General features: G+C 42.3%; 1 protein-coding gene across 3 annotated transcripts; it reads right to left on the bottom strand.

Annotated features, from left to right (window-relative positions):
• Nucleotides 1-10138: 10138 nt before the first annotated feature.
• ENC1 (ectodermal-neural cortex 1) lies at nt 10139-23629 on the bottom strand. 3 transcript variants are annotated; one of them, XM_032096319.1, is made up of 3 exons: nt 23187-23629; nt 16972-18785; nt 10139-13284 (listed from the first exon to the last, which is right to left on the bottom strand). In XM_032096319.1, the coding sequence occupies exon 2, from the start codon at nt 18771-18773 to the stop codon at nt 17004-17006; it is 1770 nt and encodes a 589-aa protein (XP_031952210.1). In that variant the 5' UTR covers nt 18774-18785; nt 23187-23629; the 3' UTR covers nt 10139-13284; nt 16972-17003. The 3 variants fall into 3 exon arrangements, with proteins under 3 accessions (XP_031952210.1, XP_031952211.1, XP_031952209.1); XM_032096320.1 differs by having other exon boundaries at nt 23183-23629; XM_032096318.1 differs by having other exon boundaries at nt 23382-23628.
• Nucleotides 23630-25063: the final 1434 nt, after the last annotated feature.

A 25063-nucleotide genomic window follows, 5' to 3' on the forward strand; every position in this document is an offset into this window, starting at 1 on the left:
GCAGGGACAGTCGTGCAGTACACAACTCTTAGCCCAAACTCTTCAATACTTTGTCGTGAACTGGACCCAAAACACGAGCCTATTCAAAGCATATAAACATGTATTCAGCATTTAGGAAGAACAGGCATGAGGCACCAGGTAAATAAAAATTCCTGGTCTTGGAAAATGAGATATTTATGAAGGCTGTTTCAGAAAATTGCCTCCAAAACATAAAGAGGTCCAAAGGAAAGGAAACAAATCTTTCTGCTTTTGTGACCTTTCAAGTTAGCTGTGCTTCTAACTAGTTGGGAGGGCCTCTTAAGTTCTGAATTTCAGTTCTCAGCCTCATTCAGCTGTCACTAAGTGTTTCCCAAATATCTCTATCTTCTCAGAAACAGACAGAAATACCTGAGATCTGTTCTCTATAACATTGTCAGGAATTAACATTTAAAGACAATAGTACGACACAAACAAGACAATTTAATTAAATTATATATAGTTATGATTGCCTCCAGATGGGAGACACAATTTCTTATTCTTCATACATTTTGTGGTAGAAGAACCTGTTGCTTCCACTCATGTAGTCTACATAACCAAAAGTGAAGTTTTCATTTGATATTCAGCCAGATGTAGGTGTAAGATACTTAGCAATAACAGTTAGACTTGAATCTCCTTGGCTTTGCAGTCAAGAACAAGTCTTGCAGAGAACATGGGCTTATATAACTGCACATTTTCACAGTGTACAGACACTCCTGTAGATTTAAAAACGTACGCATTTTTTATAGAAAGAGCAGCATCAGAGATTCTTTGAGTTTCTCAAGCTAATAAATACCAAGTTTTGCATTAATTTAAATACCAAATTCAGTATTGCCAGCAAGTTTGAGATTTTTCCATTGGAGGCAGAGAGATTCCAGTTCCTGAACACCTCTAGCAGGCTTTATTAACAAAAGGCATGCTGTTAAGAAGGCTGCAGAGAGATTATGTATGATCAGATGAAAGCAGGATTAGATATGAATATATGAATCACACTAAGTGATAGCTGAGGGAGGCTGGAAACTGAAATTCAGATACAGATATTCAGCACTGATTGGATAGCCCTACAGCTCATGAATCCTTTTGTAGCTCAGTTCTGTGGCACTATGAGTGCACTTTTTTAATGCAAAGAGAAAGAAGTGAACATTTGAACAATTTTAAGCATTTTTTTTAAACAGCAAATATCTTAAAGAAACAACATTCAGCTTTTTGGTTGAAAATATTTTTTTTGTAAACTGTCAGGGTTCAAAAACAATAGGTGAAATATTATGGCTGAAATTCATGGAAAAAGGAAAAAAATATAAATCTAAGTGTTTAATGTGCAAGGGCTCTTCCCTACAACATTCTCCCTGTTCTGGAGATCTTTTTACCTACATAGACCTGTTTGAGAGAATGTTTGTGGACAATGGCCACAGTCAACCACAGTCAAGGCAACATTCACCTTTTTTTTTCAGGAGTAGTTTTGAAAGTGTCAAAACAAAACACAAAAACTAGTTCTCTCTTTCTGATCTCTAACACAGATTAACTAATCCATTTTTTAATTTACCAGCAAACAAGCTCTTAACTCTTTGGCTGTCTGTCCTGCCTTCACAGCAAACTGCTTTTGCAGCTTTGTCTTGATGATTTAGCTAATAACATGTGGAGGCTCCATAGCATTTTCTCCTTTCAGATTCTTACAGAAATATAAGATATTTGCCTACAACTGCAATCCACGTGAAAAACTGTAGTAAATATTTGCCTACAATCCAGTTAAATAAAAAATAATCTTTTGATCTTAAAAATCCCAAGGCACCATTGTTTCCACCCCTCAGCTGCACAACAATGTGCATGTGAATTTTTGAGAGTGAGTCCAAAGCAGACGTATGGAGATCTGAAACACAACGGGAAGGTTTAGGTCTGAAATCATTATTTTCATAAGGGCTGATGCCTTTCTGGATGATTTGCATTTCATCTCTACACACTGAGCTGGTGAATAAACCATTTCTTCTACTCTCTGTGTCAAACACAATACACTATTTACTCACTTGCTAATAAATATATGCCTCCTAAAAAAGCCTCTCATATTGTCATTTTAGAATTTTCAGCAACACCTTCTCTGTCTACAATATATCAGTGCCAAAATGAATGCAAAATTAGCAAGATTTGTACTTCGTTGGCTGCAGGTCTGTGTAAGTCCTGCCCTGTTTCACACACCCATATCCTACTAATTTCTTTGTGAGCACTATGTTACCAAAAAGATCCAGAATCAAGATCTAGCTACTGGCACAAAGTGTCACTTACTGGATAACAACAGAAAATATTCTCCTTCCAAACCTTACAGAATTTAATACATTTGCTAATCAACTCCATCCATCCCAGAGATTTTCAGCCTTGTCCATTGGAAAGATATAGCCTATCTGTAAAACAACATTGATTTTTAGGTGCCTTATCACAAAAACATCGATCCTTACTTTATTATACTATGAAAATACATATTATGTGGTGGAGCAGCAGATTATATCTTGTATGTGTGATCAATATATTCAGGGTAGAGTAAAAGTCCTTGTGAAAGAATCATAGAATCATTAAGGTTGGAAAAGACCTCTAAGATCACCAAGTCCAACCACTAAGAAGACACAATATATGGAGTTTGTGATTTGATAGATACTGCCTGCTCCACAACAGACTCTAAATTCAGCAGTTATATGATAATACATCATTCTTAATTTAGTACCAGGTCTTGGTTATATGGGTCAGAGGTAGCCTCTACTAGATTATGTAAACCATACACATTCATTGCAAACTGCACTAAAACATCCTTTCTACTATAATGCCATTTCAGCAGATAATTTTAAAAAGAAAGACATCTGTCTGGTTTTGAAACATAGCTAAATTGAAGAGATGTATGACCTGTTGGGGAGCATGGAGACGTATCCAGGCTGAAGAGCAGGGCCCAGTGACAGCACGAGAAACAGTGGGCATAAACTGAAATATAACAAATTCCACTTCTACATAAACAAAAATACTTTACTGTGAGGGTGGCAAAACACTGGCACGGGTTGCCCAGAAAGGTTGTAGCATCCTCATTCTTGGAGATACACAAACCTGACCGGGCATGGCCCTGAGCAACCTGCTGTGACTGACACTGCTGGAAGCTGGGGTGGAGGTTGGACTGCACCATTTTCAGAGGCCTTTTCCAATCTCAGCCCTCCTGGGAGATGGTGACTGTGTGATGCTTGAGCATGCTGGATAGGTGCTGATTTTCAGACTTCATACAAATAAAACTACAAAATTATTATGTGCACCATTTTCCAGTTCAAGATCTGTCCCTTACTGCAGGCTCAGGAGAAAAACGAGCATTTCCCTGAGCCGTGGCTGCTGGTAGCTATAATAACCCTGAGACTGGCTACAGAGTGCTCCAGGAGAGGCAGTACGCAGTCTTGGTGACTTCAAGGAAACTCTCTCATACTCAGGAAAGCAAAGACAAACTCCTCAGGAAGGTTAGCTATGTCATAGGTGCCTGCTGCAGGGTTTCTCACAACCACTCTGATGCATTTTATGAGGTGATTAATCCATGCAGGATGCTGAGCTAGAGCAGCAGAACTGTCTGCCCCAGCCTGAGTGTAGCCCTAGTCCAAGCATCTGATTCCAAGATATGATCAGTGCTAACAGCACATTCACTGAGCACATCTCCATCAGAGGTATTGCTGGTATCCAACAGCAGCAGAAAATGGGTGGATCACTAGTTCTCATTGCCATAAGAACAGAAAGAAAGAAATCTAGGATTTTTGTATCTAATTCTTCACAAATATTGTGAGCTCTCAGACTGGGCTGTCAAGATCACTAAGTAGCTAGTCTCTTCCTATTTACTCAGAGAGGAAAAAAGAAACATCATTTCCCTCTCCTCCAATACAGTTCTTGGCAAACTGCTGGAAAGTATTTTGTAATTTTTTTTGATGCACACTTCACTGTCAAGACGGGAAAATTCAGTGAACACTTATGTTTCTGCATTTTATGAAACTAATAAAGCATATTAAAGAAACTAATATAGCATAATGAGAAAAGAACGCTAAATAAATTCTGACAGTGGCAATGTAAAACTATTAAAATTGTATTGTTTAGATAGGATTTTCCAAGTCATTGTATTTGATTTCTGCCTATCCTTAAGAGAAAGCAAAATCTGTTTGTCTATGAACCAATCTTTTTGATGGCCTCAGTAAAAAATCACACAGTTTGGCTCTTCATCAACACTTTATTTTAGTACTCTGCAGTGCTCCATCATTAAATTGCTTCCTGTTAGGATGGGCCTCAATCCTGCAAGTGATGCATGCTAACATTGTGGTCTCTGAATTAATCCACTGAGCTCAAAAGGAGTACTCAGGCTGTGTGAAGTTAAGCACACACAGACATGCTTGCAGGGTAAAGACTGTATTTGAGATGACAGGGGGAAAGCTGAGGCATTTTATAGGCCAGCTTTTAGCCAGATTAGCTTAACAAACATAGGGAAAAAAAAGGTTTGTCTATTTTAGAGATCAAAATTAATCCACTGTTTGCCATTCCAAGAAAATTTAAAATTACTGTTATACCTTTTTATTTAAATAGTCTTATTATGGGGATTGATTATACAATTGTCTAAACAGCCAGCTAGTTTCCCTCTGAATTTATAAAACCCGTACCACAGTTTTTAATGGTTTGGAGGTTTTTTTACCACAAATATTATTTTCCTGCTTGTAACTTTGAAATGAACTAAAGCAGGAGAAAGAAATTATTTCTTCTTCTAAGGACGAAAATAGCTGCAAAGAGTGAGAAAATGTGCCTTAGCTTATTGGCAGCTGCACCTGTAATTATCTGAAGTTGAGCCTCAGTGTAGAGTCAGGATCCAGGGCCACGTCCCCAGTTTCTGGGGCTGCAAACAGCTCTGGTTATTTTTCCCATTTCCTGCCTGTGGTCTCAGGCAAGAAACACCAAGCAGCAGCTCAACACATACCTGCATGAGGCTTGAGGTGAATGTGCTCTACCCTTTCGTGACAGCAAGATGGACCGTCGATATCCAGCGGCTTTTGATCAAGGAGTTAATATTTTACTGCAGATACCTATTTAGTCTACTGTAGATACTTATTTGTCAGATAAAATAACTTTTAAGTAGAAACCCAAATGCACTATGTGAGGTTAATAAAGTAGAGTGGCTTGACCACAAATACCATGTTTTCTTGGAGGAAAAGTGCGTGACAGGAGAATTCTTTTATTTCCCCTCTAGTCTTGCCCAAGTCCATCAACCGTTAGCAGTGAAGAAACCCCACAAAATCTTTTCTGGGCTGCTAGGAAACTCTTCCTCTAGCATCTTGGAGGCTATTAGGTCTGCTTCAACTGGAAGAAAGTTCCTATGTTTCTCAAGATGCCACTCTCAATACTTTTTTTATCAACACCTCCATCCCTGGGCAGAACAAAAGCATCTCCCACAAGCAGCTGCTTTTAAGCCAAGAAGATGTCCCTTCTTCCCTCAGCATCCAGCTCACTGCAATGCTGTGGCCAGGAGGACACAAGCAGGTAGGTTTCCCAGACACTCTCAAGTCACACTTGGAAAAAAATGTTCCACTTTTGTATAGAAAATCAAGTAAACTGAATGTCCATCACAAGAAGACTAGCAAATAAATCTGAAAAAATCCACTGGGTGATGAAAGACAGACTTCCCTAGTCTGTGACCAGAGGGGTGGTATTTTCACCTTCCTGGAAGGTGGGGAAGACGGAATTGCTTGTACCAATGCAAATTGTTTTCCTGAAAATGCAAATCAGCCAATAAATCCAGACATAAAATACCCCTAGTAACCAGGAAAGTGTTTGGAGACCCACAAGCAGGGTGAGGCAATCCCTTGTGAGAGCATCTGCATCCACCCAGCTGTTCCAGAACCCCATTTGCAGGATCAAAGATGAAAGCCATGCTTCAGCTAGAAGAGGACATACAGAGAACTTACTGTCAGCACTCATGGCTAACCCTTTTATAGCCAACAAAGCCCTGGCTAGAACATCACATCCAGTGTTACCTTATGACACAACTGTTTTCAGGGGTTTTGATAAGTTAACCAGATACAGCTGAACACAGGTCTGTGCCACACAGGGCTGCAAACAGCTAATAGCTACAAGCTGTGTGGCTGAGACATACAGGTAGAGCAGGACAAAGGCAGATACTCTGCAGGATTATCAGGCCATGGTATATAGCTCCTGGACCATATTCAGTGGCAATATGTTAGCAAATGCCTTCAAAAGTTTTTGACCTCCCTTCCTCCTAATTTTGCAATATTCACTGTGTCCTGACTAACTATAAGGGCTGGGGGAACAGGTCTATGAGGAATTTACACAGGTAGGGACAGTAAGAGCAAAGATGGAGCGAGGGACACATTTGAAATGTGACACATGAAAATGAAAGCTGGACCACTATCCTGTGTACTCAGGGACAGTTCCACCAGGCCACTAGTCTCCCCTCAGCTGCTTCCCAAACCTTGAACCAAGCCACTCCAGCCAGCCATTCACCCTAGGAGGAAGTCCACATTGATTGGGCTCCTTTATAGGGACCCCCAGGCCTTAAAACACTCTTTCCAAGTGTTTTAATACAAGATGTTTCTTTCTTAGAATGGAAAAGAAAGCCTATTTCCTCTAAGATAAAAGGTCCAGTCTGCATCTTTCTTTTGCTCAGTACCTCTCCATACTGGGAGGCATGCCAAGGAGCAGGATAACATTTTAAGTCTGTGTAAATACTCTGCTACCAGCAGTTCCCTAAACTTGTCTGCTTCCTATCAGCACTCTTTAGGTAAAGAGTAACCATCTGCCTGAAAGAATTATTGTTCCTCACTGCTATGTAAAAAGCCAGGTTGCTTGTGCTTATCTGATGGCAAGTCCTTCCTATTTCTTTTAGACCTAGTTCTGTTAGTCTTGAGAGACAGTATCTCTGTAAATAGTTTAACCCTTCTCAAGCCAAATAACAACATGAATGAGATGCCAAGTTTTCACAGCCAGTCTCACAAAGCAGCCTGATATCTTGTTGATCAGTGCAGTGCACCCAGTGCCTCCAGAAGTTGCTGGGAGAACTGAGGAGGCTCGGCTACTACTCCTTCAGCACCCTTCAGCAAATCCCCCATGCCCCAGCTTCTCAGCCTGAGGCTGGGACTAAGTGTTTTTGCTCCCTAATGAACTTGGTTTGGGGATGAAATGTGATGGGGCATGTTAACATCTCCTGGAAAGAGCTGAAGGTTTGTAAAATCTTTGTGTGTTTTTGTGACTTTGGCTCATATAAATATATAATTCCAATTAAGTAACACAGTCAACCATAAACTTTACCTTTGAATCAGAGCATGGACTATGACCTACAAATTCCAGAGTGATTACAAAATATCTAATGAACTTCATCTAATACCAAGCGCTAAGTAATTTATTGAATGTCTGACAACAGAAGAGAAGGATTAGGAGGGGTCTTGGAAGAAACTCCTGTGGCTTTGCCTCCTTCATAGCTCCCCATTGCTTCAGAGATACAGATTATGGTTTCTGGGGTAACTAGACACACACACACACACACATACAAAAAGGACACATTGTCTAATTTGGTTTCCTGAGAGTGTCAGAGCATTGTCAGGCCAGAAGCATTGCCCAAACATGATTATGAAAGAGATTTGTAATTTATTTAGCCACTCATTTTAATTCACAGTCACACCTTATGTACCATTTTTTGTTTTAAGGGTAATTCTCATATTTAAATGTACAGTTTCTAACAAATAGTGACACACTAAAATTCACAGACCGTTACAGAAGACATAGAAGACAGATGGTCTTTGTGTACATTGTGTATGTGTGTATGTTACTACTGAGCGAGTTTGTACTTGGCTTCATGTCACACACACACAGAAACAGAAATTTCAATAAACATATGACTTTTCTATGATATCTATGTTTCTGTATGCTTTACATGCATATACACACCCAGATGACAGACCATTTCAGATCACAGCCTTTCACACTGTGGAGGGGAATAAATTATATAGGTGTAAGAGGTGTAAGGGCCAAAAATGAGGCCATGCTGGGTAAAACTGGGGTCTAATGATCCTTTGTAACAGAAGTGACTTGTCTCATTCGGTTTTTGCCAGGCAGGGTTATGGGCTGTTCCTATGTGCACGCTTGTGCTGTGTCTCTGATAGAGCTCTGCTCCATTTTCTTCTTTTGAAACCAGGAGACACCATGCACCTGCTGCAAAGCCCACAGGGCACTGCCACCAGGAGTGCTTTGGGCACACCAAACATTTTTCACCTACAGTGTGGACACTCCTACCCTTTTCTCTCTGCACTTCTAATCCTTTGTGTCATTGCATCTGAAGAAGCAGCATGACTCTTCCTCTTTGGGACCCATCTTTCCCACTTACCAAGTGTCACTCAGAGACGGCATTCCTTCCTCCATCTTCAACAGCTTTTAGGTCATTGATGCCAGGTCAGACAAGCAGTTATCAGCCCACCCAGTTATCAAGGACCTAATCGTGACGTTACTCATATGTTTCAGCTGGGACAACGGCAATATATCAAACTGCATTTGAGCATGTTCCCAGGCACAGAACAGATTGCCAGTTCTGCTCAATCTTTTGAGTAGCCCAACGTGGTTTCGACCCATGCAAACTTGCTCTCCTCTGGAGTGCTCCTGGGCAGGGTTCAGGAGCCAGACCACTCCAGCAGCCACCCCAAGTAGTTTGCATGCAGCCACCCCATCTTGCCAGGACAAGGGGCTGCTCAAAGAGCTCAAGGCTCTTTCATGCCAGCTGCCAGACCATCCCCAGGCATATTAAATTTACTAGCATAAACAGGACCTTTGAGACTTTCACAGGTCAGGGCTGATCACCAAAGTATGCTTGATGAAGCCATAGTCAATGCTAATGAGCTGATTTCTTTCTAATCATTCAAGGCATTTAGTTTTTATGCTTACTATGAATAAAGCAAATGCCTTGCAGATCTCATTCAGATTATCAGTTGCTTTAAACCAAAATGTAATTATTTTTTTACACTCTCATCATAAATATCAGAACCTCCAGTATGAGAAAACTTTCAAACAAAGGAGTTTGAATCCATGACCAGGTAGAGTAGTAACCCAGTGCCCTAAAACGACACCAGTGAATCACTCTACAGCAGCTTGTTCATGCCCAGTGCTGCCATCAGCATCCCATGCCCTGGTGAAATCCAAAGGAAACCAACCCAGGTTACTGTCAGCAAAGAGCTTGCAGTAAGCACTGAAACTGATTTAACCTTACCTTGCTCTGTGGAAAGACTGATTTCTTCCAGTATCCTTCATATTTAAAGAGTCTCCAAGTGTCCCACTCCCCCAGCTAAAACTGACGCCAAACATCTCCAACACAGGTTACCCAAGCCATGCCAAGGCCAGAAAGTCACTTAATACTATGGCCCCAACTCTTTTGAGCAAAGAAAGATCATGAAGAAACCTCTGATTTTTCACGGGGCAGTTGCAGGAGTTTTAATAGAGGTAGTTTAGAAGATGTCAGAAAACTCGCTATTTTATATCTGAACAGAGTTCAGCAACACTTTCAGGCCAGACAGGTGCTAAGCCAATGTAGACAATCAATATTATTAAAATGGCATTTAAAGAAACAAACAATCAAACAAAAAAGCCCCACCCAAAACTACAAAAAACCCCACCACCATGTATACACAGAAACATAAGTAAGATGAAAAGTTCAAAGAGTTTGACTACACACATACAGTATATAGAACAACTGGAATGCTTTATACATAGCCAGCATTTTCTGACTTGAGAATAATTAGAAAGGATTCAAGATGCCTAATTCCACTTCCGAGTGGTATCAGGCACTAACTAAACTGTAATGCAAGCACCAACAAACTTGCATTTCCTGTTCTTAAATGTTTTGAGGCTCTCCGAGTTTTAACTGCTGAACTTTGAGATAGAGATCATAGTAACAGCAGCAGAACAGAACAAAGGGAAGGAAAGCGCAACTGAAGCAGAAGCTTAAACCAAAGCATTTAATTGCATGTTGCTGATGTGCTTCTTTTAAGAGGACGTAAAAAGGGCATTATACAGGATTCAAAGCATTTAGGGGTGAGGAAAGAGGGGAGGAAGAGTCAACACTTCAAATAAACATGCCATGTAGAGGAAATATCTAATAATTTATTGACCTTCAGTTTCACATTGTGAAAAAAAGTGAGTTTTACAAAATCTTAAGATGTAGTAGCAAACAACATAGACAATTTTACTTCTTCACTTGCACAGTTTTCTTTTAGCACATGAACCATGTCTTCAATGGCCAGGAATGGGAACATTATTCTGTTCTAATCACTCTTATTCAGACAGGTGTCAGACATATAGAAAAGGGGCTGCACAATTACACCAGAAGAGGAAGGCTGTCCTTTGTTACATGTTTCTACAGCAACCAGCCTGCAAAATAAGAGGAACCTTCCCATCTTATGCCAGGGTTTTTGTGTGAACTCTGCTGTGAACTGCATTTGCTTCAAAGTGTGGGGTGTTTTGCAGGACTGGAATGGTCAAGTAGTTAGCCAGGATTCCCACAACAATTCACAGAGCAAGAGCCTAGTGTATTCCCTGCAGAGCCAGAGGCCCACCCTGACTTCAGCTTCCTTCAGCCTACACACAGGAATTAATTGAGGACTTGAAAGCAGACCACAACTTTGGAAACAGCTGCAGAAAACTCATCCCACTTTTGGAAGCTGCATGGTGCTACAAAACAGATTTCATAAGCCAAATAGATGCAAGGCAGCTTCACCTCTAGACTCTGATCAGCTTGACGGAGAACACAGGTCTCAAAGCTACATGTCCTTATTCAAACACAGGGGCCCCTGGGGAGCCAGTTCTTTACTTCCTTGTACCTTATGTAATTGCTAGTGCCTGGTGAGAGGACATGCAAAACACAGGAAGTCTGATTTTATGGCTCCCTTCATACTCCTGAGAGTGATCCACAAGATGAAAGGCAACAAAAATTCAAGGCTGTTTGCTTCAACATGGCAACCTGTGCAAGTACAGGGATATAGAAAGTAGACCTATCCTAATCTGTTTTCCTATTGCTTAAAGGCCATCTAAGGGGGGGGGGGGGGGGGGGCAGGGTTAGAGAGGCTGTGGGTTTAAATACTTTTTTAATCTATCACTTCAAGGAATCAGTTTAATCAGTGGAACTATAATTTTATCACATCTAGCTGGAACTCACCCTTTCAAAAACTGCAAATGACTGCTGATTAATCAATGTTCTCTCAGTATTCACAGAACTCCAAACACCTTATTTCTGAAATGTAAAGAGTCTATTCCAAACAGCAAATCAAATGTAAGGCAGCACAGAGAAACTTCCAGTGACCAATGTAAACACTTTCAGATGACAAAGCTTTCACAAATACAGCTACATCACTGTCACACAGAGAAAGGCAAGCATCACCAATGTGACTATTTTTGTTTTGCATGCACACATGCAGCTGTTTACTTATACCACAGCACACACCAACCATGTTACTGAATGTGCCAGCTAAGTTGGGCTCCAGAAACATCTAAGAAAAAACACAACACAATACAAGCTTCATGACAGGATCTGGCAAAGAAAGTACCTGTGAAACACAAGCTTCTGAAATTCCAAAGAAATTGCATCAATAGCACCATCTCTGTCCAAAGACCAGAATAATAAGAAACAATTTTATTTATAAATCAAAGTTTGGTTTCTCAGGATTATCTGAGGCTTCTGAGCAACCAAGTGATTAAAGACACACCTGGATAACAAAAATTAAAAGCAGCAGAGTTTGAGGGCTTTTTTTTTTTTTTTTTTTAAGATAAGAGGTTTGAAATTCTTTATCTATCCCCATAAGAATTTTTCTAGAGCACTTGGGTCTTTGACATCTGGCCACTCAGATGATCATCTGAAATCCAGATGGATGAGGCAATCCAGTCAGTGCAAAATTGCTGCCCTTTCTTCTTCTTTTTTTTTTCTTTTTTAAGACTTCATCATTAACCTATGTTGAGGTTTTATTTTTGTTCTTATTCTTGAATCACCATTCTCCACTCCTTCAGGACAATGTGGCTATATTGTTGGTAACCCTCCTCCAACCCAATAAATAAATAAATAAGTTTGGACAATGACTTCATCTGGGCTTGGTATCCAGAAGCTCTTCCACAGTATTTGCGTTGCAATCAGGAAGCTGCACAAAGAGAATGTTGCAAGAGACTTTGGCTATTTCCAGGTTAGAAATTGAAAGGCATGACCAACAAATGAAATGTTGCAAGGACACCGTCTACAAGACACACCACATGCAACCTGGGGAGCTGGTGGCCTGAGAAAGTGACCTCCATGGCTTCTTCGTTTAGCACATGTGTAATTTAAAATCCTGTCTTGTAATCCTTCCATTTCCGACTGGGAAGCCACTCCTCCCTCCCACCTCCAACTGTTACCCAATAGTTTTCTTTCTTTGTGCAGCAGAGCAAGTCAGCAATCACAATATGTGCAAAACATACAATTCACACAAGCCCTTGCAACATGAAGACAATTGCAGGCATTGTTTCAGCATGCAACCACTGAACAATAAATAACTATATCTACAACAAGTAACATAATAGGAATCAGACAGACTGAATTATAAATACAGGGAGGAACAGGAACAATGAGCATTTCGGGGATGTAATGTTTGTTCCCCACTGTTGCAAAAACATTTCACCACTGGACTGGTCCTTATGAAGCAGAAGGTAACTTACTGCACACAGGACAATGCAACACAGGGTGTAACAGATGCTGCAGGCACTGCCCACAGGCAAGCACACTCCAGTCAGCAGAGTTCAGCAGCAATACTGCTGTATCTTCATTCACAGCAGCATCTTGCTGTTTCAGACCTGGCCTGCTTCTGCTGCAGCTGGTGCTGGCACTTCAAACCATCACAAAGAAAGGTAACAACCCTTTCGAATTTCACATAAAAACAGTGGTGTCCATGGAAATCAAGCGCTGTGTGGTGCACAGCTAAGAGAAGTTCTGTCTCTGTTTTTTTTCATCTTTGAAAGACTGATTAATATTGGCATTAATCCACAATTACTAGCACAAGGACCAGATCACAGGTTTGTCCATTCATATTCAAACCATGTGTTGAAGCACTGAAGACAGGGGTTTCTTCTCCCATTCCTTCATGTCTAGGTTGGATAATTCACAAGGTGCAGATGATTTTCTTCAAATGCAAGAGATGCTGAATGATTTTTCTTCATTAAAACTTCTCCAGATCTGAGGTTCCAATTCTCTTCTCCAAATAAAGGAGTAAACTAAAAGCATGGGAAGAGGTAGAGGGAAAGGGGAGAGAAATGACTTTAAAGATTTTGCTGCAACAATATACCATAAGGTTTTTCTTCCAGATGTCAAAGAAAATTTAAAAGCTAGGCTTAGGATACAACCCTAATATTGTATCCTACATTACAACATTAGTGGGCTTCCCTGCCCGCTCCGAACGTCAAGGTTCTTGTGCAATACCCAACTACTGATACATAAACCAGACAAGAACATAATTATTTAGGACCAGATTCTGACTTCATTATTCTACTCACCTTACTCTGCAAACCATCCTATTGACTGCAGAAACACTGACTAACTTTTGGGGTAGAAATTCAGTCACTTGAAACCTAAATCAAACTGGCCCAAAGTGATTGGCTCAGTATCCTGCATACTTGCACATTTTTATGTTCCCCCAGAATCTTAAAACTTCATGGATTTGTTTTAGGCAAACAAGCTTTTGTTACTTCTCTTCCACAAAAACCCACATGAGCACTTAGTGCAGAGTTTTTTCTATCCCTCAGCCAAAACAAACCTGGTTGGATCAAAGCAGAAGGGAAGGTGAAAGTGTCTCACCCCAATACCTCCCTCCACCTTAACAAATTCTGAATTGAATTTACTCACAGTAGAGAAAGGGCCATAGAATTCCCTTACTTAAAATACATCTACTCTTCATTAGAGCAGAATTCTCCCTCATTTCTTTTCACACAGCAATATACTATGCATCAATAAATCCATCCTGAAGTCCTTTATAAAATTTATTATTCAATGAGAAACTCAGCCTTTGGATACTGAGATTGTGCTTTGCTTTTTCACTGTGAAGCTGTATCAAAATGCCAGCTTCTAAACCATCATCAGTTCATCAGCAATTTCTGACAGCACTGCTAGAATTTTAGAAGGCAAATCCTACTTCATTACAATGCAAATGAGCTCCAGCACACTCACAGATCCTTTGAACACACTACATCTCTCTCAGGCTGTCTAAGAACAACAGAGAACATTCACAGGAAACAACCCAGCCTACATAACAGTCCATAGTGCTTTTGCAAGTGTGGGCTATGTTTTTATGTCTAAAAAAGTGTCCACTCTTAGTGTGATTAGTCTTTTCTAGGCATTCTTCAGCATAGCATGACATACTTCCCATCAATACAGACTATCAACACTGAAGTCAAAACAGTGTTTCTTGTCATGGGATGAATTTTAAAAAAACTATAAACAATTCCAAAACAGAGGGGAAAAAAAACGACTCAAAACTCTCAAGTCTGAGGAACAAGACAAAGCAGACTGAAGTCTTCCTAAAAGCTGTCAGATTGGGGCCACACAGCGCCATGAAAACAGAGCAATCAGAAGTAATTTCCTTTTTGTCCCTCCCACCCACTGACAAAGCAGCAGGAGTCAGTAGGAAAAAAAACAACCTACTTGCTGGATGAGCACATAGCACTGGAGAGATTTCAGTCTATGGCTACATTCAGACAGTTATCTTGTGTGCTTGTTAAGCCAGTTATCTTGTGTATTAGTGAAGCTAAAATAATGGCTTTTAACAAGATACTACAGAATAAAGGAAAGCTTTTTGCACCGTTATACTCTGAGAACTCTTTTTCAAAATAAAACACTCCCTCACGTACTGCAAACTCCAGAACAATTAAGTCAGACTCAGAAGAATAAGTCAATATTTTTCTTGGCACAGACCTGAGTCTGGGCATTCAATACTGCTGTTCTGATAACACTGAGAACCGCATAAAGTCAGTAATAATACAAATTAACTGAAGATATTGAGACATAGTTCCCAGCTAGGGAGGAAGCTGACACACAGAAATGAGGGCTTCCATTTGCTGTCGGGGGGCAATTACTGCCAGTAACCAGGACCTGCCAAGTCTCTAAAGTTTGTCGTGCTTTCCCAAGAGAAGTCTGGGGAAAAAAAGAGTGAGAAGGGGAGAGAGGGGAGAGAGAGAGGGGAGAGAGAGAGGGGAGAGAGAGAGGGGAGAGAGAGAGTGGAGCAGAGAGAGAGAGAGAGAGAGAGGAGCAGAGAGAGAGAGAGAGTATCAGAGAGAGAGAGTGAGAGGGAGAGAGAGAGAGTGCGAGGGAGAGAGAGAGGGGAGAGAGAGAGGGGAGAGAGAGAGGGGAGAGAGAGAGGGGAGAGAGAGAGGGGAGAGAGAGAGGGGAGAGAGAGAGTGTAGTATTTTCAAGGCAAACAACCACCTGAGAGAAGAGCACCTGGTGGCACAACACTGCCCAATTTCACACTAGATTTCAAAGCTGAGCTGCTGCTTTGCATGGGCCCAACCTTGTATTCCTTACTCAGTCAAAGCTCCCAGTCAAATGAAAGGCAACTATAAGAGTAACTGTCTGCACTATCTACACTGCTTCAAAGAACTTTGGGGTTTGCATTAAGTGCAAATGTCAACTGCTGCAAAAAACACCAAAGAAACCTCCCCAGTGATCTGTCCCAAACTGAAGAACCTAGAGAAGTCTTTATACACAAGTTGTTCTCCCTGGAGAAGATTCTGGAGAATCTCTGTCAGTCTGAACTTTTAGGTAACCCAAAGGCACATGTATAGCTTATTTAATTACTGCAACTCTATTTATTTGCCTTTTTTTTATAACCTGCCTGCCTTCATGGGTACAATACACACTGCTCAAATCAAAAAAGAAACTACCATTCACAGGGCATTGATTATTTAGGATCAAGGACATCATTATATTTATTTGGCTGGCAGTAACTGATTTTGTACTAAAGCCACAAGAAGGAAGTGGGGAATAAAAGCAACACAACACAAATGGGAGTCTGCCTGGTTTGTTGCAAAATACACAGATTAATAGTGAAAATCTTCTCCCCTCCTCCCAAAAATAAGAAATGCACAACAACCAATCAAGCAAGACCAAATTCAGACTTGCTTGTGAGAAGATACAATGCTGAAGTTGCATCTGGTAAAAGCTTGGCCCATTATGTATAATTAAATTGTTTTGGAACAGTGTGTGCTATAGACTAGTAATTATTTCAGGCAGCAATATTAATTACACATCTTCCTGACACTATATCTAGTTCAACATATATAAGCATATGTATTTTGAAAAGTCTGTATTTTAAAGTGTAGCAATGGAGAAAATGCAACCTTAATCCATGCAGATGCAACCATGCTGTCTAGGTGAGATTGAAAATTAGGCCTGAACTCCCTGTAAAACACCTCTCATAAGACAGCAGCTTTCCCTAAAGTATCAGTATGTAAATTCAAGTGAATTTACTATCAGACTTCAGATCAGAATTTACTGTATCTTTTTTTGGGTACTGTTACTGGATGCAGAGTGACTGAGTCTCAGTCATCAGGAAAATGGCACTGGAACCTTTATTTAGCATGCATTTAGTACTTAAAAGCAGAGCCAATTTCCAAAAGATTATCTGCATTTCCCCACAAATTGAAAATGTTATTTTTGCTCAGTCCTTTACACCTAAATCATGAAGGAAAAGGCCTTGTAAAAGTCAGTGCAAGATATATGCAAACTACTTCCAGCATCTGGCTTTGTCACAGACATGGTGCCTGGCTTAAAACAGCCCATGAATGTATGTGTCACAGGTGCTCCAGATGTAAAATTGCATCAAACATACTCACCCCTCCTCAGAGCTGCTGCCGAAAAGTTTTTTGAAAAGCATTATTACAGTGAAATTCAAAGGTGTTATTTCTTACCTGATAACTTTTAATTGCCAACTTATACACAATTAGGAGGGGAGGTGCTTCCATGTGCTGACAAATGCTGTGGGAATTAATGAATATGGCACAGTTGTTATGCTGTTCCATACATCTAACGTGGGATCGTAGCAGTCCAATGTTTTGCACCTCTGAATGCCAAAGTAGCCTCCAACCACATACAATTTGTTTCCAGATGCCACTGCATGGCAGCTCATTCGCTTTGCTGTCACATCTCCCACCTTAGTCCACTGGTATGCCTCACTGTTGAATTTATAAGCAGAGCATGCAGAGAATTCAGTATCTCCACCCATAATAAAAATCTGGTTTCCCAGAACAGCTGCAGCTGTGTAGCGCCAGGGCTGGGGGCAGGTGGCTGGTACTGTCCATCTGTTTTCACACTGATCGTAGCACTGGACTTTGGGCAGCTTGTCATGGCTAACACTGGTACCACCAAAAGCAAACAGCTTCAGCTTTGCACTGACTACAGCTGCATTGCTTACTCCCTCTCGCAGTGGGGCAACCATGGTCCATTTGTTGGTCACGGGGTCATACTGTTCTACCTGCTTCAAGGATACTGAAGGGGAAGCTGGAAGGCAACCAGTTGCTGCAGTGTGTCCTCCTACTACATACAAACAGTGCTTAAGTTCGGCAGAACCATGGCCAAACCTAGCTACCAGCATGGGAGCAGCCTTCGACCACTCCTCGTGAAGGGTGTCATACACCCACACATCTTTGGAGACTCCATTTTCTGATCCTCGTCCCCCAGTGATGTACACTTTGCAGCCTATGGCACAAGCACTGAACTCTTTCCGTGGGCTTGGAATGTCAGCCTTTGGAATGATCTCCTTTGCCTTTTGATCCACCAGGTACAGCTTGTCACACATAAAGGTTTGGCCACCCAAAAGAAAAAGTGAGTGACCAGCTTTTCGGGGTCTGGCACACAAGCTGGTAACCACTCCATCATTCTGTAAGATCTTCAACTTGCATCTTATTGATTCTTCTACAATCTCCTTGCTTTTCCTTTGCTTGGTGATAAGTTCTTCCATGGCCACATTCTCCATAAGGTATATGGCTGGCAGGAGGGCCAGTCTCACTGTCTGCAGCAGCTCTGGCAGGTAACAGTGACGCTTACTCAGGTCATAGTTGACCCAATTGATAGCTGATTCATATACCAGCCTTTCATCTTCAGTTTCTAATTCTTCGCTGGAAAGGAGCTGCACTACCATGTCTTTTGGCAGTTGAAGGAAGTCTTCGCTTTTACTGATACTCTGGAAGTTGCTAAGGCACATCCTCCAAGAGAGCTCATACAGCTTGGTGCACTGATGAGCATCTGACAGCAGCAGCATACCGAGACAGTTGGTGGGATGAAGGTTTTTCTCCAGAAATTCTGCACAAGCATCCCGAATGTCCTGAAACTCCAGCATGTCACCAGCCTCCAGCAATGACTCTGCATTTTCCTCATTGATGATAACTCTGGAGGAATATGCATAGTCCAGAAGAAGCTCCAAGACTTCTGGGTGAATTGAATTGTGAAAGTTGACTTCACTGTCCTGGCTCTCTTTCAGTCCTCCACTGAACATTGCTTCAAAGTAGCGGCTACAAGCAGCTAGAACTGCTCTGTGGCAGGGGAATGACCTGTTTCCAGCATGGAGAAGTACATCTGTAAAGAGACGCTGCTGACGCAGGAGGTTCAGGTGAGTAAGGACACTATCAGCATAGGATGACTTGTGGAACAAGTATATGTTTATGGAGCCAGTACTGGCCCTAGACTTGCGATTTTCATGCATGCTGACTGACATTTTCTTTTACACCTATAAGCAAAGAAAAAATTTATATTTAATAAAAGTAAAATTCATTATTATTTTTACATATCAAAAAGTGTGTCTATTATTCACTATAGGATGGGGGAGAAAAAAGCCTTAATTTACAGCTGAGTGGACAAAGAATTGCATCTCCCTTTGGCATGTGTTTATTTTTTTGTAAGCTGAGATTCATAAATGACATAGTCTAAATTTGTTGCCCAAGAGCAGGTTTATCTTGGGAAACCTGATCTCCAACTTTCATAGCAATACAGTAAGCAAGCAAGTTAGAGAAAGAAAATGAACCAGGACTGATTTTCTCACCCTTCCCCAGCCTGGACCAGCTGATTCATTACATACATACACATGCACACGCTTGAAACATTCTCCTGTACTGAATCATAGCAGGAAGAGCTACCAGACAGAATACCTAAGGAATGTCAAAAGCTGTATAGGGAACAAAAACCTACTAATCCCATTAGGAAGCTTCCCTTTGGTATAGTGATTCCGTATGCAACAGCACAAAATGGAAAAAAAAACGAACTTTAAAATAAAACCCTGGTATCAACCATACATTTAGGCTGGTGTAAATGTAAAAAAACCAAGACTAGTAAATTCTACAGATCCCACCTTTATTCCACAGAATTCAGCACTATAGCAAATATATAGGCAGGGTCAGCAGAAAAACATGTTTTGACTACCAGCTGAAGTCACTGAGACATGGCCTCTGAAGCCACCTGGAGAGTCAGGTCCTCAGAGCTTAAGCCATTAGTTCATTCTGAAGTTTTGAGGAGGCATAAAACAGAAGACATATCCTATCCTGCTCTATTCCTAGCAAACAAAACGCTGTTCAGATCCTATTTAGAGGTGAATGTTACTGTTACCTGCCATGGTAACAGTAACCTACCTGCAAGTATATGTATAATTACAGCAGCAAGTTTCCAGATTTAAGTAAGTCAAAATAGTATGGAGTATAGGGAAAGAGAGGAATATTGCCAGACATATAAAGCTAATGGCCAAAAAGCCACAGTGCAAATAGGAGGAGATGAAACAGACAGAACTCAGTGCAAGCTGTGGCTGTTAATCAGTACTCTAATAATCTCACTTCTCTCTCTTCAAACTGCAGAGAAAACTCAGAGAAAGCCAAGAACCAAACTTGCCTAATTATTATGCTATTTGAATGTCCAGAGTACCTTTTACTGCACCTTCAAATAAAGAACTGGCCAGAAGGTCTACCTGGAAAGCATGCAGTGTCCTAAGTCAGAGCATGACCTGGGGCCACTTGTGAAGGTTTTTAATGTGGATACACTTTACTCTCACACAGACATTTTCATATACTTGAGCATCTTTAAGCACTGCAGAACTGTAGAATTTCATTCCCACATTTCATGCTTCAAGATAATACAAGAGCTTTACAAGCCTCAAAAAGAAGCATTTTTAAATACATGTACTTTTCTAGATTCATATGACCAGAAATAACAAAATCAAAACCACATGTTTAATTTGGACAGCAGACTCCATTTCAGAAGAAGCAATCTGTGTATATAGAACATGCAACACCTGCAGTATAAATGCAGCACAGCCAGTACCATCCTCCTCACTATCTGTGCTAATGTAATTGATTCACCATATTGAACAGCAAGTCTGTGATACACCTTTCCCTTCAGTTACAGCAAAAAAAAAGCCCCTAAACCAAATTTAAAGTAAGGAATAAAGAGACACCTTACTGTAAAACTACTATAGCCCATTTCCTTTTATCTGAAACACAACTTGCCTGATGAAACTTAACTGGGATTGAAAAAAGCAAGTAACACAGCCCAATATATGGTGCTCAGCCCAAAGTCCTTCAAACCAGAGAGGAATCCTACACATCAGAGCTACAAGGCAGAGTATCTGTCTCTACCATGCAAAAGTTTAGAAAGGGATCCTACAAGTACTCCCTAGACCAACCTATTAAATACACTAAGCACAGAACAGCTTAAGGCAGCTGGTATGTCTTCAAAACACAAACTCTTTTACAAGGAAAATTAAATGGCCTTTAATGGAATTGTATTGTCTGGCAAAAAAATACGCAGATGGCATTCAAGGATCTTGAGCACTAATCTCAGACTAAAATAACTCACTTAACCTATAGCCAAAAATATGATACTGACTATTTACAGGTTGAAATCTCCTGAAACTGAAGGATTACAGAAAGGTCATGGCCTGAAACACTAGTATACAAGCAGTTTGAAGACACAAACAGGAAGCTGAACACTTTACTGTAGTTTTTTTCAAACTTTTCCACGCACTTTACTATTTTAAATGATATTATGATGCAATGCAAAGTATTCACTGGATCTCTACAGGTGGGTTTTCCTCACACTGAGGACTTACTCTTTCAAGGTTCCTCACCAGGGAGCAGGATGGGAGCTAAACACTCCACTGATCAGAGACAGCAGAATAACCAGGATCTGAATATGCTCACTGCCCCTCACCCTCCATTCCAGTTAACTGAATGTGTAGACATCACAGTCTAGGCATGTCAGGATCTCTACGAAAACACAGGTCCTCTTCTTTGCCCCCTCATATTGGGGGAATTCAGAGTATACTGAAAACTTTCTTTCATCATGCACACAGGGTTCAGAAACAGGGCAGGTAAAGTTCACATCAGAGGCTGCAAATGCAGGCATTTAAATCTTTCACCAGGCTGTGTACTACCATGAGCACCACTTGTTCAGCGCCACTCAGAATGAGCCCAGAACCACAACAAAATAGAGGCAAACATAAAAAAATCCACCCTGCAGTTATGCATACAGTGGAGACTAGTGAACTACAGACCACATGCAGAGGGGAGAAACAGATCACTGTCTGTTACCCAAAGCCCACTCACAGCCATAGTAAAAAATATCACTGTAAAAAAAAAAAATTGCATAAGAACCCCTCTCAAACAGCTACTGAATAAGGCACTCACTATTTCACCCTGCTATAACAGAAGACTTAGTCTCTTGCTGAGAAGTAGATTTCACATATGCTAGTCTTGAACCGTTCCTGTAAGATTGCCTTCATCATTGCAATGTCATCTATTGAGAGGAATTCAAAATATGCCAATTCACATTTAAGATAAGTTAACATATTTCCCCAAACAGAACAAAGATACATATCTATACACATCTTTTTCCTCCACTATGGTGCTGAGATGAGTTCACACATGGACTACCTGAACAAACACCCTTAGAAGCAGTATCACCATTCACTAACAGGCAGTGTTTCCATAAACATCCTTTCTGAGTCTCTGGCAATTAGGTCAATCCAGAATCTTATAAGAAAATCAAAATGTAAAAATGACATCTCCGATTTCTCTGTTTGGTGTTGATAATTATGTAAGCCTCAAATTCTTCAACAGAGGTAATTTACAGTCAGTGATCAAGTGTTCATCTTGAATAATATTAGCCTTCATATATAAGGCTACATATATAATAGTTCCCTTCAGGCATTTTTTCCTTAGAAATAGTATTTGTATGTAAAAGACAAGAAGTGGTCAGTAAATTACAGATACAGATTTTATCTAGGAACAGAGGTTGAACCAAGACTTTGATTTATAATTACACTTCAACAGCCTACTTGTCACAGCAGCCCAGTAGTAAACACTACTTTACGACTAAACAACAGGCTCCTTGTCCCACTTAACAGTTCTACAGCATGCAGGTCTCAGCCTAAATAAACTGAAAAATTAAGTATTTTCAAATTACTGACACATCCCTGATGCAGGCTCATTTTAATACGACTGTATAATTACACGGTGGTTGCGTTTTTCTTTAGAGTCAGTGAAACAGCCGAAAGAGGAAATCTACTAATCATCCCATCGATGTAACTAACACCGCTTTCAATTGCTAAATCTGCACCGATACTATCGGCAGAAGCAAACCGTGAGCCTACCTAAAGTCTTCAAACTCAGTGGCTGCCTAGGACCTGCAGCGAGACAGAAAGCAGAACACGCTGCTCCTGCTAGGAATGCACTACAGCTCTGCAGACAAAGAAACGCAACTCTAAATTCCCCTCAGTTCGTTCCATCAAAGCACCTAAGTAACTTCGTCTCTGAAAAGAAATTTGCAGAGCTTCTTTCCAGCCTGATATAAAATTCAGTGGGAGAAGCTAAATGCATTTGGTTTCCTTTATAGAGCAATAAGCACGTGCAAAAGTTTCTGTACCGGCGCAGTGAGAGCAGCGCCGCAGACAGCTCACGGTGCAGCGAGGCGCTCGCTCATTGCCTGCCCTGCCTTACGCCCGCTGAGGGATGCTCCGGACTGCCCGGGGCCCCCAGCAGGAAGCTGAAGCCCACCGGCGAGGCCAGCAGCCTTCGTAACGGGAGCCGACGCTTTCCGAGGGCAGCACAATACAGGAGATCGCGAACCACCGCGGATGCCTACCTACCAGTGCCCCGCTGGTCCCTAGCGTTCCGGACAGGGCGGAGGAGGGCCAGGCTCCGCCTGTGCCGGGGACCAACAAGGCAGCCCGTCTCCAGCCGGAGAAGCACCGCAGGCAGCGAGGCGGCAGCTCTACCCCGCCGCTGCCCACCCGCCTCCCCTCCGCACCCGGCGCTGCACCGGATCGGCGGCACCAACTTACAGCGGCGGCTCCCGGGCGAGCGCGAAGGTGCCTGGGCGGCGCAGCGCCGCGCATGGGAGGGGAGCTGGGCTGTGCCGGTTCGGCGGGGCCGCGGAGACGCGGCGGGCGAGCGGCGGTGCCGGGAGCCGCGCAGAGCCGGGCGGAGCTGGTGCCGCTGGCGGGAGGCGGGTCGCGGAAGGGAGGGCGGGAGGTAGGGAAGAGGGACGGAAGGAATGGAAGAAGGGGCTGCTGCTACTGCTGGCACGCCGGCCGCAGCTCTGCCCCAGCGGCGGAGCGGAGAAGGGGTATATGGGCTGGGGGGCGGGGGGAGCCTTTATGCTAAGCCTGTGAGTGACAGGCGGGGGAGGGACGGCCGGCAGGACGAGGGGAGCGCGCTCGCAGTTGCTGTCCCGGCCGGCGGCAGGGAAGGTGTAGCGGGGCGCTTGCGTCGCCCCGGACGGGGGCTGCAGGATGGCCTCTCCTGCCTGCCCTGCCCCGCACCCGAGCGGGGCGGCGTGGGGGCTCCGCAGGCTCGGACGGAGCAGCCACTCGCTGTACGAGCTCCTGCACCGCGCTCGGGGTGAACAAGGGGTGCGCCCGGCTGCGCAGACACCGAAACAGCTGTGCGGGATGGGGAGAGCCGCGCGGACAGGAGGGGTCCCTGTCCTCATGGCGTGTCCCAGTGGGTGGCGAAGACCGAACAAAGCAGACGGTGGAAAATCCCTCCTCGGCGCCCTGGGAGCGGCCGGGAGGGCGCGGAGGAGCGCGGGCATCGCGGGCGCTGAGCCCGTTGCCGGGCGCTGCTCCTCCCGCGGCGGCGGGGCGGTGCCGCGGAGCTACCGCGGGCCGTGCGGCCACTGCGCTCTCGGGAGGCCTTCACAGAGCTGCCGCTTCATAGCTGCCCAGCGGAATGCTCCCCCAGCACAAAGGGAAGCCTGGCTTTAATTATTTCCCAATTAACAAAGTATGTAAAAAACGCATGTGTGCAAAAGGCTGATTTCAACAATAAACATATTCTAGACATAACAACAGTGCTTACATAATATCATTGTGTGGCTCTGTACAAGAAAAACACAAGGTACCATACTAAACATTGCACATACTTCTAGTTTACTATTTGCTAATACCACTTAAAACAATGGTATTAGTCTAAAGAGGCTTTAAGGAAGATAAGAGCAATTACTCGCACCAGCGGGAAGCTTCTTGTTGAATATAATAGTTTGGAGAATTTGCTCGTTCTTCATAATGAAATGTCACCCAAAATTCTCCTGTTAAAAAAGAAAAAAATGCCCTGCAAGCAATTTGCTTACATGCAGGGGGTTATTTATATTTGTGTTGCTGGACTCCAGAGTCTGCCGATAAGCACACACTTAGTGTACAGCAGGACACATCTGTAATTCTAGACAGCCTGCAGGCATATGCAAGCCTGGAGAGCATGGCTGAACAGGGAGCAGATGAAAGAGTAATTTGTTTCATAGATTATTTCTTTTTATGATATTGTTTTATTACAACATGAAGTATTGCAGGTTGCATGGTCTAAAAATGTTGCACATCTGTATGTAATAAAGTATGTTTCACAGTTGTTTAGGTGTGAGAAGCTGTTGTAAATTGTAAACAACCTCGCACAAGGGGTGTTCACAGACACCCATGTTAACCTGACTCATGTACCTGTAGAGGATTTTGGATTTGACTGTGAAATTTCA

Source organism: Corvus moneduloides, chromosome Z (genome assembly GCF_009650955.1).
Source record: "Corvus moneduloides isolate bCorMon1 chromosome Z, bCorMon1.pri, whole genome shotgun sequence".
NCBI lineage: Eukaryota > Metazoa > Chordata > Aves > Passeriformes > Corvidae > Corvus > Corvus moneduloides.

What these genes read in the sequence shown, in the direction of transcription:
- ENC1 (XM_032096319.1), bottom strand. Translation starts at nt 18,773, where the DNA reads ATGTCAGTCAGCATGCATGAAAATCGCAAGTCTAGGGCCAGTACTGGC.